At 39.1% G+C, this 15,484-nt stretch overlaps 2 protein-coding genes across 3 annotated transcripts in view; one reads left to right on the forward strand and one right to left on the reverse strand.

The window, feature by feature from the left end:
- The first annotated feature begins 409 nt into the window (after positions 1-409).
- On the forward strand, positions 410-2,532 carry LOC113502981 (cytochrome b-c1 complex subunit 6, mitochondrial-like). The gene is made up of 3 exons (XM_026884762.1): positions 410-506; positions 620-708; positions 2,172-2,532. Exons 2-3 carry the CDS (start codon positions 625-627, stop codon positions 2,343-2,345), a joined length of 258 nt encoding a protein of 85 aa, XP_026740563.1. The 5' UTR covers positions 410-506; positions 620-624; the 3' UTR covers positions 2,346-2,532.
- A 201-nt stretch (positions 2,533-2,733) lies between these two features.
- LOC113502827 (rabankyrin-5) overlaps positions 2,734-15,484 on the reverse strand; it is a 49,145-nt gene continuing 36,394 nt past the window's right edge. For both annotated transcript variants that reach the window (XM_026884548.1, XM_026884546.1), the window contains 16 exons: positions 12,092-12,318; positions 11,557-11,700; positions 10,963-11,332; positions 10,542-10,726; positions 9,921-10,108; positions 9,411-9,564; positions 8,541-8,703; positions 8,134-8,210; positions 7,658-7,826; positions 6,908-7,144; positions 6,287-6,504; positions 5,682-5,881; positions 5,091-5,203; positions 4,870-4,992; positions 4,415-4,539; positions 2,734-4,226 (listed from right to left, as the gene is read on the reverse strand). In XM_026884548.1, the coding sequence (XP_026740349.1) occupies positions 4,097-4,226; positions 4,415-4,539; positions 4,870-4,992; positions 5,091-5,203; positions 5,682-5,881; positions 6,287-6,504; positions 6,908-7,144; positions 7,658-7,826; positions 8,134-8,210; positions 8,541-8,703; positions 9,411-9,564; positions 9,921-10,108; positions 10,542-10,726; positions 10,963-11,332; positions 11,557-11,700; positions 12,092-12,318 (2,823 nt within the window). In that variant the 3' untranslated portion in view covers positions 2,734-4,096. The remainder of the gene's footprint in view (positions 4,227-4,414; positions 4,540-4,869; positions 4,993-5,090; positions 5,204-5,681; positions 5,882-6,286; positions 6,505-6,907; positions 7,145-7,657; positions 7,827-8,133; positions 8,211-8,540; positions 8,704-9,410; positions 9,565-9,920; positions 10,109-10,541; positions 10,727-10,962; positions 11,333-11,556; positions 11,701-12,091; positions 12,319-15,484) is intronic.

Here is a 15,484-nt window from a genome sequence, read left to right on the forward strand (position 1 = left end):
TAAAGCAGCACATTTAATATATCGCAGTATAATGAAAACATTACTATCTATATTTTTATTTATCTTTAGACAAACATTTTAATGAAATATTCAGTTGACTACTTGCACAATGTTTATCATGAAGTATACTTTTTAGAAGCTACACTATGTATGTCTTTTTACGTCAAAAATCTCATTCTTCATGGACAGTTATTGGTTCCGTTATGTTGCCTACTTGGTTAATGTCATTGTCAGTGATTTTTTGTTGTAGTATGTTGCTAGTGTAAAATAATAGAAAACACTTAATCTATCGATTTTTCTTTACACATTTTCCTTTGTCGTACCAGACTAATTCAATCAACTTAATATTCATAACATTAATATTTAAAAAACGTGGATTGAGAGACAATTGTTCAAATGAGAAAAATATCCATTGATAGCAATATTGGAACGAAATGCAAAAACAATATATAATTTTGGCTGGCAACATTGATTCACTACCGTCGGTCGTTGCATCATCGATTTAGGTAACTTTTTGCTAAAAAAACTATTTTTTCGCTAATAAAGAAGTGGTATTTCACGTAATCTGTAAGATTGTCGTCGTAAGACCCAAGTGTTAAATAGTGAATCTCATTTTCAGACAAAATGTCCAACAAAAACATTATTCCTGTGGTCAAGGCTGAGGAGGAGGCCGAAGAAGAAATGGTTGATCCCCAGACTCACTTAAGGGTAAATATATTTTATAAATCAATGTGACTTGTAAAGAATAAAATCTTTTATGTGATACTTAAATATATTTTTTTCAAGAAGTACTTTTATAACCTTACTTTAATGCATAAAGTATGTATAGGTCCTTGTCTTGCGTTCCCTTATCTGGTGCTTTTGCTTCATGTTAAATTTTCCAATTTTAGAACCAAATGCTTAGTGAAATATGTTCTAATATGTACTGATTGAAATGTTATTTTTCTGTCCATGTTTACTTAAAAGAATAGTGAGTTCCTGGCAAAGATGTCTCAAATTAGCTTGTCTTCTTTAATTTTAATGACATGATCAATTGCTTCAATGATTATAATACCAGCCTACAGACCTACATCCCTCTGCTGGCCTGGCCCAGACCTCTTCCTGTGTAGGTAGGGCTTGTGCCACTATGCTAGCTCATTGCGGGTTGGCAATTTTACCATCCAATATTTGGAATCCAGATTTCCTCACATTGTACCTTCACAGTTTCGTCAAGGGCGTCTTAAAATAAATATGAGTTAGGATTCAACCTGCACCGCAAGCATACCAATACATGTGTAGAACCGCAAAGCCATCACAACAATTCTTCAATGATTATCCTGAGCAAATGTAGATTAAGGAACACACTTTTCATACAATCATAGGTCTTAACTGATCCAAAACCCTTTTTAAAGTCCAAATAATGTGAATATTGTTTTGAGAAGGAACATGAAGTTCGTTTGAATTCATATTAGCGAATGGAATTAAAAATGATGCAGTAGTATACTGAGTTCAGCAAGATTTAATTTGACATAAGGTGCAACTGTGTGTTGGGTTAGTAACCTGCATTATGGCCACAGCTAAGGGCTCTCTCTCTTTTTAATAATGATTTGGAGACAGTTAATAATGAATAGATACCCAAAGTAATCTGTGATTCTGGTGAAATTTTTTATTGGCATTAAGTAGAAACTACGGAGGCAGAGTAAAAAACAATTTATTATTTAAATTCCAGTTTTTCTTTATGTTTATCATCAGTTATTTACTTTTTATTCTTTATCCCCCCCCTTTACTTTATTACCCCTTTACTCTTTAATTCTCTATCCGGTGGGGTAGCTGGTGTTCAATTTTGCATATAATAAATATCAATTATTTTTTCTTGTTTATAGATTCTTTATGTTCAGAAACTCAAGAAATAAAAAGGTTATCATGAATTCCTATTTAAGTTGAGTTAATTTTGTTGTAGGTTTGGCTCAATAGTAATTTTTGTATCCATTATTAGAAACTGTAATCTATTATTCTCGTTTAATTATGTATTGTCATTTAAGTAATGATATCATTTGTATTTAAATTTGTATATTTATTTGTTCACTATTCTAGTCCATGTTGATGTATGTTGACGAGATTATAATGTTGTTTGTCTCTTTACACATCATTTTGTGTATTAATAATAATGAAATATGTACATGATTTTACAGGAGGTGTGCTCACAGAAACCCGATGCCCAGAACCACTGGGCCAAGTACCAAGAGTGCAATGACCGCGTGAACTCCCGCTCCCAGACCGCGGAGACCTGTGAGGAGGAGCTCATCGACTACCTGCACGTCCTCGACAAGTGCGTCACCAAGGACCTCTTCAAGAGGCTAAAGTAAATTAATTATAATTTTCTGCCCGAACTGCCACCCAACAGCTAAAGTTATGTTACAAAGTAATTGTTTCAATAGAATTTGCTGGTACAAAAGGGTAGATGTAGTTTTAGCAAATTTATTTATGTACCAAGTATAAGGATCGACAGAGTTGAAGTTTATTGTTTATTTGTAAATAAATAATCGCCGTTTACTAAGTCTTTTATTTAACAATACAACATTATTTAAGATATATGGTATAAAAATGGTAATAAAAAAGCATATTGCGTATAATATTTTTATTATAGCAAATATAAAATTCTGAAAAGGAATTTCGCAATAGTAAAAAAATAATTTCCAAAAATAAGAGTAAGCTCTGAAACAAATAAAATGGCACTCAATAAAACGAATAAGGTGTAATAAACACAATTTATACAGAGTGTATTTCATAAACCTGTGCACAGTAATCGGAATGTCAAAACAAATGCTAAACATCATGAAATGTTAATTTTACAAATTGTAAACATTGTATAATAGTTGACTTAAACCTAAGCATTAAAAGTATACATTTCATTATTTATAAAATTCCTATAACTAAATTAATGAAATTGACTTTGAAAGTTACAAAATGCAGTGATATTGATACAGGAATAAAAGATTGTCGGACAATAAGACAACAAAGAGGAAAACATTTATTACGCATATTAAACCACGCATCAAATTATAAATTTTCAAACTGTAATCTCAGTGCACGGCATTTGTATGCCTCTGTGGGTAGATGTGACTCAGTAATTCACATAGACCGCTGGCTACTATAGTAATGTAACTATTATTAATTCGTATTTTAGCCAGCGCACACTACCTGCGCACATGTGAGCTTTAGTAACTAGACACAGTATAGAACAAAACTATACTAAATCAAATAAACTTACTTCTACATAAATAAATATATGTATGTGAGACATTTTCATGTGTGAACATTATAAGCGATATAAAATTTGAACAATAATACCAACAATATAGAATAAATAAGCCAATAAAATATACTCAATATTTTAAAGCTAAAATATGGAAACAAAAGCACGTTCAAAACTTTGGCATAATTTTGTAAAGAAACAATTTATCGTGTCGTAAAAAGATTGGAGGCACTATTTTTAAGTATCTAATGGACGCGCTCTTGGCTTTCAAAGATTACATTCTAGGCATTATATAGTAGGGTATACTTCGCAACTAGAAGTCAACTGTGACCTTAAAAGCTTAACTAAATCACATTCTCATATAACTGTTGATGCATAACAATACATTAATACCTAAAGAGACAACATTATCCAAGTCTGAATTTTAAACAAATTTCATAAAATGAGTAAAGAAAATGCCTCTAGACATCATAATATACGTACTTAGGCTCTATAATAATAGGAAAAAAAACTCAAAGCAATTATTTGTGATCTAGTCTCATTTGAAAATATGAGAAATATTGCTTGTTCTAGTCACTGGGGTGTGCCTGTGATTTATTACTTTCGCAATAAAATATTTTATAAAAAACTACGCGACTAATGGTCACATTAAAAATCGCATACCGAGTTATGAATGGGTTACATTTAGATCATATCTGATGGCGTGCCTAGACTACGAAACTAGACAGCTTACACCGGAATGTTGTAGATATAAAAGGCACAGTGTATGTGTAGTGTCGTAGTCCGAGCGCTTTCGAGTTCCAACCAATCATGGCTTGCATACATGTGTTCCGTCAGTGCCGAAGAGCTATTGTTACGTCACTAACTCGCGCCTACTTGCAACACGTTGAAGCAGATCTCGCAGACCCGCTGCGGCTTGTTCATGCCGAACTTGAGAATAGGTACATCCTGGCTAGAGCATTTGTTACACAGCATACGCCCGCAATGCCGACTGAAATATATTAAAAGATAGTAATACATATCTTAATTAATTTAAAATTCTTCTCGTCAAGATATACAAATCCATTAGCACGTAAGTGGTTAAACATAGCTGTTATCTGTGTAATCTAAGGAAGTGGTATCAAGCTTCGAATACTGTGAGTGGTTAAGCATGTAAGTATGTTATAGTGCTTGACATACCAGTGGTGTTTCCTCATGGTGAGCGTGAACTTGGTCCCGCACTCTTGGCACAGGTCGCTCTCCGCCCACGGCGCCTCCGCCGGCAACACGTCCAGCAGACGATGGAGCAACTGCTTTGTTGCCACCTACACAGGCAGAAGCTTTAGTAGCTTAAAACATAAACATGGCTCATGCTGCCAGATTAACATAGCAGGATAAACTAAAAGGATCCTACCTATACTACATTTCTAAGTACCCATCTATTTCTCTAAGGCCTTAGTATTTTTAAATGTTATTGTACTCCCTGGAGTGTAGAGTACAGTGGGCTGAATAGATATAAAATAAAGAAAGTTTTGATATTATTTTATGACCACCATGTAGAGAGTTCTTCATGTATGTTATATCTACGTTTGAAATCCGCCGACACGTTCACTATGTCAGCTATAGGAAAGTTATGTGCACATAATTAAACTTACTTGATAATTAAATATAGATATTCCGTCCTTGTTCTCCTGCGCGAGACAAGCGCCCGCTCGCACCAGCACGCGACACATCGCGCCCTGCCCGTTCATATACGCTAGGAGTAGTGGAGTGTTACCCTAACAGATGAAATGGATAAAATATAATTAGATTTTGTAATAAATAAAACAATGGAGCTATTTTATAAATACGGAAAATATTGTCAGTAAACAATTACCTGTAGGTCAGTCCTGTTGATAGGATAATCTGGCATAAACTCGAGGAATATTTCACAGATTGTTGCCGCATTGTCTTTTTTACACCAGCACAGTTCATGAAGAGGATTCCTACCTGGTAACAGAATTTTATATATAGTGGTATTAGTACTGCTTGGGTTTTGTGGTATCTTTGAATATATATTCTGGAAGACTAGGTATTCCGGTAGTTTAAGCCAGTGATAATTAGGATGATATTTTTACATATTTTTAGCGTCCAGTTTATGATGAATCCGGAAAGTTAGCCATTGTACAGGCAGACTGAATACCTGAGGTATCCTCTACCGGTCAACTACAGGCAGAAGATATAAAAAGAAGTAGGTGCGATGGCATCCCCGCGGCCGGCACAGTGTAGAAATGTTGTGCATTTCCACGCGGCAACAAAACGCGGCTGACGTCATCCCGCGGTTAGGTTTAGTCAGTAAATTTGACACTACCCGTCCCCTCCCTCGAGGGAGCGGGTGTCCATAAGGATTCCCTCGCCTTACAAAAAAAGGTGCGTTGGCAAGTTATGTAGGTTGTGTTGTGTATGTATATTGCTGGGGATTCGTTACCCTTAAGGTTGGCGGCGGCCGCATCGATGTCAGTGTCGGCGAGCAGCGCGCGCGCGGCGGCGGCGTGTCCCTCGCGCGCGGCCACGTGCAGCGCGTTGTCGCCGGCCGCGTCCACGGCGCCGTACTCCGCGCCGCCCGACACCAGCGCGCTCACGATGGCCTCGTGCCCCGCGCCCGCCGCCACGTGCAGTGCTGTGCGTCTGCCAGGGGATACTCAGGTTACACCACACTCGTATAATATGTTAAGCTACCCCCTCTTGACTTGCGTGCCACTCCAGCGTGGAGTGGTACCCTATAGTTTCTCAAGCTTAAATCGTCCGGTCTCTCGGCGTCAGGGCGTTCGAGTCTCGAATTTGACGAAAGGCCTAGTACCCACAAATCTAAACCGTCAATTAACTAACTTCAGTGATGTCTTAAGTCCGGTAAAACAGGCAGAATTAGCTTTCAGGCTACATACTCGTTCAAAAAAAAACAGCAACAGAATGTCACAATTATAAACCCGCCTCAAGCTACCAGACACACTATGGCGTGAAAAACAGGGCGTACATGTTCCTAGTCACCTTATTGAAGCCCGTATACAAAATATTTCCTAACAAAGCACTTACTTATGCGCATCTCTATCGTTGGGCCTGGCGCCGGCCAGCAGCAGACTCCGCAGCAGCACCTCGTGTCCCGCGGCCGCGGCCAGGTGCAGCGGCGGCGCCAGCGACGCGTCCTGCACGCGCGAGTTCACGTCCACTTCCACCGAGAGAAGGAACATCACGCTCTCCACGTCGCAGGTTTGGATCGCCACGTGTAAGAAATTGCGGCCTTTTTTGTCCACCTAGAAACATTATAACATTCATTATTGGACTTTTTTAAACCAATGAGCTCCTGTCTCAAAGAGTTGAGACGGATTCTGAGGTTAGGTGGAAGTTTTGTTACTCTTGCTTTCTAAACAGCGGCCTCTATCGGGGAGGGGAAAAACTATTTCAAAACTATTGCAACTTCAAAAGAAGATGACGAATGGAGTCTCCTGCTGAGTAGTGGAGTGCTCCTCTTCGACGCAACGTTCATTACGAAACCAAGTCCAAAAACTGATTTCTAAGCCAATCACATTCGTTACAATATATTGAGTTGATAGTTATTCTACCAATTTCGTACTCCCCCAGTTGCAGAAACTAGAGTAGAGTAGTCTAAATACTTTTTGCAATTTAGACCGAAGCTTATAAATACTCTACACTAACCTGTTCAGCTGCCGATGGATTCTTCTCTAGTATAGCTTGAGCTGCCTTGTTGTTCCTCGCGGTGAGTGCGGCGGCGAAGGGCGACACGCCGCGATTGTCCCGCGCCGACAGTTCGATGCCCGGCTGAGACAGCAGCAGCGAGATGATGCCCGCGTGCTGGTTCTCTATGGCAATGTGGAGGGGCGTCTTGCCGTCCACGTCTTTAGAGTTTATGTTGGCCCCGTGTTCTAAAAGAGTCTGGGGAATTAGGAATAAGTTTAATAATATATTTAATAGAATGTATTAATACATGAGACTTCATATTGTTGTATATAAATAAAGCACTTGAATTAGTATTTAACTGGTTTTACAATTAATGAAAAAGAATTACAAATCACAATTGACACGTGTTACAAAGCCGGTGAGAAAGAGGGCGCCTACGTCAAGCCAACCGACCGTCGTTATACAGATAATATAAAAACTGCTTTGTCATTACTTATGCGTTCATACCAACACATATAGAGGATTCACGTAAATAAACTCACAAAAAACTAATTTGTAAATTACGATATTAGGTGAAACCAATATCCAGCTACTGTCATACCTACCAAACCACTTACAAGTCGAACATTGGAGGCACCTAACATTATTTTAAGCCACTGTCTTCTATATAATTCATGTCAATTTTGCCGCCGCTGGCAACTTTCTGGGCTGAAAACTCTAGTTGGATACTATCGACTCAAAAACAAGAAAGCCCCTTCCTAAACGTACCTGTATAACGTCAGTCAGTCCCCAAGTACAGCACAGATGTAGCGGCGAGTGTTTCTCGTTCGCGACGTCAGCGCCCTCACCGGAGGGCCCGAGTCGGCGCGGAGACTCCACGTCACAACCGGAGCGGATCAGGAACATCGCCAGGGATTCCTTGTTCTCGTCTATAGCTCTACAAGAAAGTTGGGCCTTATTGTATCGGTTATAAGGTTTAGAATATAAGAGACTAATAGTTTAGCCTCTTGGTTAAATTATGCAAAAATGTATAATATGTACCATGTGGGGAGATCAGGTCAGGAATTCGGCAGGAATTCCTTGTTTTCGTCCATAGCTCTACATGAAAAATGCACCTTACAGTGTAGGCCATAAAATCTAAAATACTTTTGATAAAATTTGTTCCATATAAGTTCCGTCAACACAATGTCTGCCTTGCATTAAAAATGGTTTACATTCTTTTTAAGTAAACAGCCAGATCTTACTTGTGTAACAACGTCTGCAGACATCCATCTGGCCCAGGACCCCAGCAGTCAGCATCAGCGCCATTCCTCACAAGAATCTGAAATAAAAATAAATGAAGATAAGAATAAATAAATGAGGTAGGATGTACTTGAAGTATACAGTATAGGGTAGGCGACACCGGATGCAGTCTCTTGGTAGTTTTTTTTTTACTTTTAAAAATGAGTACTTAGTATTTTCACTTATGCCTGCTGGGGCAGCGGGATTTTCCGAAAGGTTTACCGTGAACCCTGTAGACGAAGGGCGAAGGAAGGAACATTCAGAACAAGTCAGTAGGAGTCTGACAACGAGTCATTTGATGATTTCCCATCTTGGAAAAAAGTACACTTGAATTAATGTATTGTAATTATATATTTGTGTGTATACGTACGCTGGCGACCTCCTCCTGGCCGGAGTCGAGCGCGGCCCACAGCGGCGGCACGGCGTTCGCGTCGAGGCGGCTCATGTCCACGCCTCTCACGCACAGCGCCTCAACCACCAGCCCGAGCCGGCAGTGTATAGCCAGCTGTAAGGGCGTCTCGCCCACTTCCGTACTAGAAACACGCAAAAAAATTAAGCTTTTACAGCCTTGTCATCAGATCGTAACCTTTTGATGACTATGTTTGTGTCAGATTCCTGTCTAACTGTATGTAGCTACAAGGAGCGTCTGACTATGTTTATTTAATCACGGCAAAACCAAACCCTTCATTTAAACTGGTGGTCTGACTTTTATCTTTCGACTACCCGCAGCGATGGTCAATGATTTCAAATGAACGGGGTCCATAATTTAACGTGAGCTCCGAATCACAAAGAAGCTCTATATAGCATAAGTAGTCAACCTATGGACCGACCGCGACAAACGTTGCTTGAGATCGTTCGACACATACAGCTGTTAATTAACGATGGGCGAACGTCGTTAATTAACGACGCGGGTTACGAAAAACTATCCTTGGACATCGGAACATACGTAAAATAAAATAGCTTGGACATAGTATCACTAGTACCATGCTGGCACAGATAGCAATGTGTACGGAAATCTAGCCTAGTTCTATTATCTAAATGAAACAGTCAAGTACATTAATTTATTTTCCATTTTAGGCTTCAAATATATGTAAAGTCAAAAACTATGTGTAATACATTTTCAAACTTGAAAAAATAGTCTTCAAAAGTTGGTAAATAGAAATTGTTTCCTCAAGTGTCAATAGTTTCAAACATACATTTAAGTATATGTTTGTTTTTCATCGCAAGTAGAGCAACTTACAGTGCGTTCATATCGGCTCCATGGTCGAGCAAGTATATAGCTGTCCTGGAATCCTCTTCAACAATAGCTTGGTGTAGTAACGTGAAGCCTTTCCCGTTGCGGATGTTGGGGTCAGCCCCACCCTCAATCAATGGTGCCACCAAGTTTTTGTGACCTATGAATCAAGAAAAGTGTGTTTCGATCAGCCTTATATGATGGACGGTCCGAGAAATATAAGGTCTAGTAGACTCTCTAAAATTGATTTATTACATGAAATGAAAATTTTATCCTAACAATATAGATTTTAGATGCAGAAGCAATTATAAAGAACATTGCAAAAATATTTGTTACGTATATAGAACTTTTTTCAATTCCAATTCCTTTTTCTGTTATTCCAATAAATGTTCTACACCCATTTTCGCAGTATAGTTATTGCTTAATACGTTTGTCCCGCCACAAAACTTAAACAATATCTAACCAATATGACTCACAGGATAGGGAAATCGTTCAAGCACATTATTAAAGTGTTACCTTCAGTAAGTGCTAAGCTGACTGGCGTATCGCCCTCCGAGTTCTTGAGGTTGAGGTTGGGAGTGAGGCTTACGCTACTGCGGTCCGTAGCCGGCATGTCGCCGCGCTCGATAAGCTTCTTGTGCTCTATGATGGCTAATACCGCGCCCTCGTGGTTGTTTAATACTGCTAGGTGTAGAGGCGATTGCCTACAGGAAAAACAAGTTATAAATGACTAAAAGGAAAAGTATTTTTTTGGGTAAAGAGGCGATTGCCTACTATATATAATATATTTTAAATGATAAAAAATATTTGTAAAGAGTTTCTAGTATTATTATTGAGGTAATCAATATATTAAAGCATAACATAGCTCATTATGTTAACGACATTAACAATTGTGAATATAATTACTCTTCTGCGAAAGATAATCCGAGACCTATATCTAAGAAGATTACCGATTAATATTATTTTGCGCCTATACTGTTAGGTACCAAATTTCATTTATTTTGTCCGCCCTTAAACAGGCAGGACAGGTACCAAATTTCATTTAGTTTGTCTGCCCATAAACAGACAGGCAACAAACTGATATCACGAGAGTTCTTACTGAAGCGCAGCATTCTAAACAATAAAACACTCATTTACCTATACACAGTATCCTCCTGCTCCCCATACGCGGTCTGCAGGTTCGGCCTGGCGCCGTGCTCCAGTAGTGCGGCGGTGAGCCTCGCGAGGCCGTTAGCGCACGCCGCGTGTAACGCGCACATGCCCGCCTCGTTGCTGTGGTTCAGATCGCCGCTCAGGTGGGACACCAGGAATACTGCTGAATCCTGACAAATGTATTCAAATAGCTGTGAGATAACTGTAGTGCAATAATTTGGCAAGAATAGAAGATTAAAATATGAGGAACCCAAGAGTATCCTGTTAGAAGAACTTATCCACGCAGGGCAAGCAGCAATTTTGGATCTATGAAGGACTGGAGCCGGTACATGCGTTTTGAACAAAATATTATACATTCTGGAAGTGGACCAAATGGGAAGAATCTTACCAGACAAACAAAGCTTACCTCAAACCATCCTTGAGCAAGAATATGAAGCAAACTGTCTCCAGAATTTGTGTACAAAGGATTTGGTTGACATCCCTTCTCCAAGAGCTTGGCAGCGAAACCTCTTTCGATGATATTCTCAGTTTTGCCTTCCACTGGGTCTTCGGTAAAGGCGTTTTTGTTCGTAACCGGTGTATCGAAGGGATTGGATCCGTTCATGACTAAAGTCTCGCTGGATGATATGGAGGCGCGTCTGTCGTCGACGAGTGCGTAGTACAGGGGTGGGTGTTCGTCGGAAAGCGTGCGGAGGTTCGTGTCTAAGGTGGGCTGTTTGAGGAGCAAGTCGAATATCCTTTGGTTCCTAGCTATCACTGCTTGGTGGAGAGGTGTACTAGAAGAGAAATTAGAATTATCTTTATTGATTGCCAGAAACTGTTAAGCTTAAAATAGCTTGATTGGTTAATAATCTACTTGGATTCTTTTTACTTTTCATTCGTTGAATCTATTATTAAGATCTTCTAAAACGAGAAGCACGATTCTGTCTTCTACAAGTAATGCTGGGATAGAATTTCTGCTTCATACATTGATAACATAACTTGGCGCTTGAATACTTACAATCCTTTCCGGTTCTGTCTATTAATGTCTGCGCTCTTCTGGATCATGACGTCAGCGATTTCGGCCATCTGTTCCATTGTCTCTTCGTCACATGAACTGGATGTGAGTGAGGCTATAAGGTGAAGAGCCGTGTCGCCTTCCTCCCTGAACAAATCGGAATTCTTGTATAAAATAACATAAATTTAAGATTTTTGATTTACTATCAATACAAATAACACTTAATATTTATAATATTTTTTACGCACGCAAATTGTCTAAAGAAAATAACCATTCTTGCATTACATTGCATGGCAGTCAGAGTCAGACGTGACACTAATAATACCCCTCTTTGTGTGTCGAGGATTAGGGCTAACCATTGTTTATGTATGATCGCATACAAAATAACATGGTGTCATTGTCCAGGCTCTTTAGTGGAGAGATAAATTATCGATAGATCGTCCTCTGTTTTTATATCAATATCAAGTAAAAGGTTGCGTAAATAAGTGGATTAAGTGGATAAATCGTTTCTTGTTTAATACCTATGTTAAGTACTTACTTTGTGGTTAAATTGGGATCTGCGCCATTATCGACGAGGAACTTAGCGGAGAAGGCGTCTCTAGCGTCGACGGCGCGATGCAGGAGTGTCCTGCCGCGCGGGCCCCGGGCGTCGGCGTCTGCGCAGTGCTGCAGCAGTGTTGTAGCTATGGAGGAGCTGCGCCCGCGGAGCGCCAGCTCAAGCGGCAGCTCACCGCGCGTCGACATCGCGTTTACTATGTCTGTTAACTGTAACAAAAAAACAAGAGGTAGAAGTTAACTAAAGGGCAGGCAAACGTTTTTTTTTTAATAATGGTAGTCAAGTTAGCATCGCAGGTTTTTAATAGCAAAGTTTGCTGATAGCGATAATTAGAGTTATTGCCAAAAAAAAGTATTTTTGTTACTATAGGCTTTATGATAAAAGCAAGAAATTTAACCATTCCGTCCAATAAGTGCCGTCAAGTTTTTAGAGTAGAGTTTTGTGAAAGCCGACACAAATGCCAGCAAATACTTAAGTATACGATAATACGACTCTATTATACATTGGCAAAAACGCCGAGCCAATTTATGTAGAAAGAAAATACTGCTTCTTAATTTGGTTTAATTAATTCAAGATATCACTCGACGGGTATCAAACTGACCACCTGTTTAAAGAGAAAGGTCTTGAAGTACATAAAGCACTTCAGTAAATCAGATAATTTGTCTGTTTGTCTGTATTGTCAACATGTAAACTAAGATATTGTTACTTTTACTTTTAGACGTAAGTTCTATGTTTCATAGCTTGTAGACGACAATGCGGTGGTTTAACACCAATTGCCTACATTATTACCACGATCTTTATGATCTGTATTACCTGTAATGTTTGCCGCGTATTAAGTAACATGTGTCAAGAAAGATGTCACGTAACGGAAGCATCTAAACTGATTGTTGTCGTTAATGATTTGTAAGGAGTGCTCGGGCCACGGATACAGCGGAGTATCATAAGCGGTGCGGTAGAGCTGCAATTTATTTACACGAAAGTTAGACACGTATATTTTCACTTCAATGAACTTTTTAAAGTTTAGTCTGCGACCCCTGAGTTTGTTTCAACATTTCTTCTCAGGGTAGTCAGATAGGAAATGTCGAAACCACGTGGTTTCCATATTTCAACCAATATTAATACAACATTGCCTATACAATAGGTTCCATAACTTGGAACCTCTGAATAGAGCTATTTAAATGTAGCAATTTGTGTCGCACCTATATAGTTCATCCGTCCGCATTTGCATCATTCATTGCCTAGTGACTGGGGCCTAGTAAATAAGCAATGTTGAATGAAGTATTACCGGCATTAATGTAGCTTAGGGTTGCATTGCAGTTCGTGTAGGTCTTTTTGGGGAATTTCATTCTGTCGTATTCGTCATTATGTCGTAATATTATGGTAGGTGTGGAAGCGTGACGGCGCACTCCATGGCGTAGTGCTCTATCTCTATTATACAACAGCAATAAGATTACTTTTAGAAGTATTGGTAGGTCGACCGTCAAAAATTCCGTGTGTATATAGGTTAGCGTAGCCGCGATTTTCGTGGCCTCCCCATTACAACAATAAATCAGTTGCTGAAGCAACCTTCGCATGCCGAGGAACTGAATTAAAATACAACAAGTGTGCGTGTGAGGTGTAAGCGATGCTCGTCACATATCCACGCGATAATATTACTTGATGAATTACAATAGCCCACTTTCACGGTTACGTAATGCTCTGCCAATTTGGAACATTGTAGTATTCAATTTTGTATTACCAGCGGGTATCAAAAAGCACGATCTTCATGTTATTATATAAATGAGAAAGCCTGGATGCTGACTTTAAAACATCCTTTTAAACATGCTTTAGTCCGACTGTTGAAGCAAATGTTTTCATTGGCCTATTTTAAAAGAGCGTTGCAATAAACCAACTGTATTAATTACTTTAGACAGAATCTTCAGATCAGGACCTTTTGATGTAAATTCTAATCTAAATTGCGACAAACAAAATCTCTAAATATAATCATACTGATTTCATCAGTACCTAAAAAAACAAATATTAATAAACATAAGAAGTTCACAAACAGCGTGGGTGGAGAATAAAGATATTATCTGTCCTGTTGTAATATATGCATCGCCAAATTTAGTTACACTGTCACGTTGAATTACCGCAGACATAAAAATACCTCTATAATACTTATCATGTACTTGTTACCCAAACACCACGTCTTAAAGTAGATAATATTGGCAGAGGAAGCATGACAACACTACACGGTGTAGAGCGGCATCTCTTTCACACAAGTGCAATAATATTACTTCATGAGGACGTGGTAGGTTCTCCATTTTCCCACACTTCTATTATGCTAATCGATTTGTCATTGCTTTTTTTTACATTAAAAGTCACATTGTATGGGGCCAAGTTGTTGTATTCTTGTCAAGTATCCTGTTGTGCTTCCCGTCTAGAGAGAACCATCAAGGTTAACGATGGCTCAGTGACATTTATTCCATACGACTCAGTCGACTCTTAAAAGCTCGATTCCCCTTTCTTCAATTTCTTTTAGGGTTAAGTACCTAAACGGGCCGCTAATATTGAGCCTCAGCTGTCCAACCGTATGTCTTTCCGTCCTTCCTCCGTCACGAGGCTGTTATTGTAATTTCTGATGCCTCTATAACCACAAATGCTAAATGTAAAAGAAAGAATAAGTTCGAACTAGGATCAAGCCCTAAAAATTTGTCACTCAATCAATTTGTTTTTTTTAGCCGTTTTGTACAGAACCCTATGTATCTTAAGTCTAACTTGCTCTTGACCGATTTTCATTTAGGGGTAACGCAAATCTTTCATCGCTTCGCCGACAAATACTCTTGGACCTTCCCGGTGCTATTGCTTTATGTCGATTACAACGAACTGCACCTGGGCTCTACAATAATTTTAAATATATTTTAATTAATTAATACGCATGTGTAGTGTGTATTATCGGAATCATCAAAGTCATCGGAAATACCTCAACCTTTACAGCATACTTTGTAATTACATATTCACAGCCATGTCCAATTACTCAGAAAGTATTACGGCATACACATGTGGGCTGTCCTCGCTCTTACGACGACGACGTGTTATTAACAGTTTAATAGATTTTCGTCGTATGGAGTTTTAATTAAATTAAATTGCATAATCGTTTAGAATACAAACCATACCTATATGTGCTTAATTCTTTCTGTAACTGCTCCGTGCTACTAAAATGAAAACTGCCCAGGGCTAGGTTCAGGATATGCGGCTACGCATCGTGTTCAAAGCAATTCCCTTCATAGATAATGCAGTACATAGGTGAGCTCTACGCCTCCGTAGATAATTTAAAGTGTCTTCTAAAGGCGGCGCCTACACAAAGAGCACGTCAACACATCGTTAGCGAAGTCG

Source organism: Trichoplusia ni, chromosome 18 (assembly GCF_003590095.1).
Source record: "Trichoplusia ni isolate ovarian cell line Hi5 chromosome 18, tn1, whole genome shotgun sequence".
Lineage (NCBI taxonomy): Eukaryota > Metazoa > Arthropoda > Insecta > Lepidoptera > Noctuidae > Trichoplusia > Trichoplusia ni.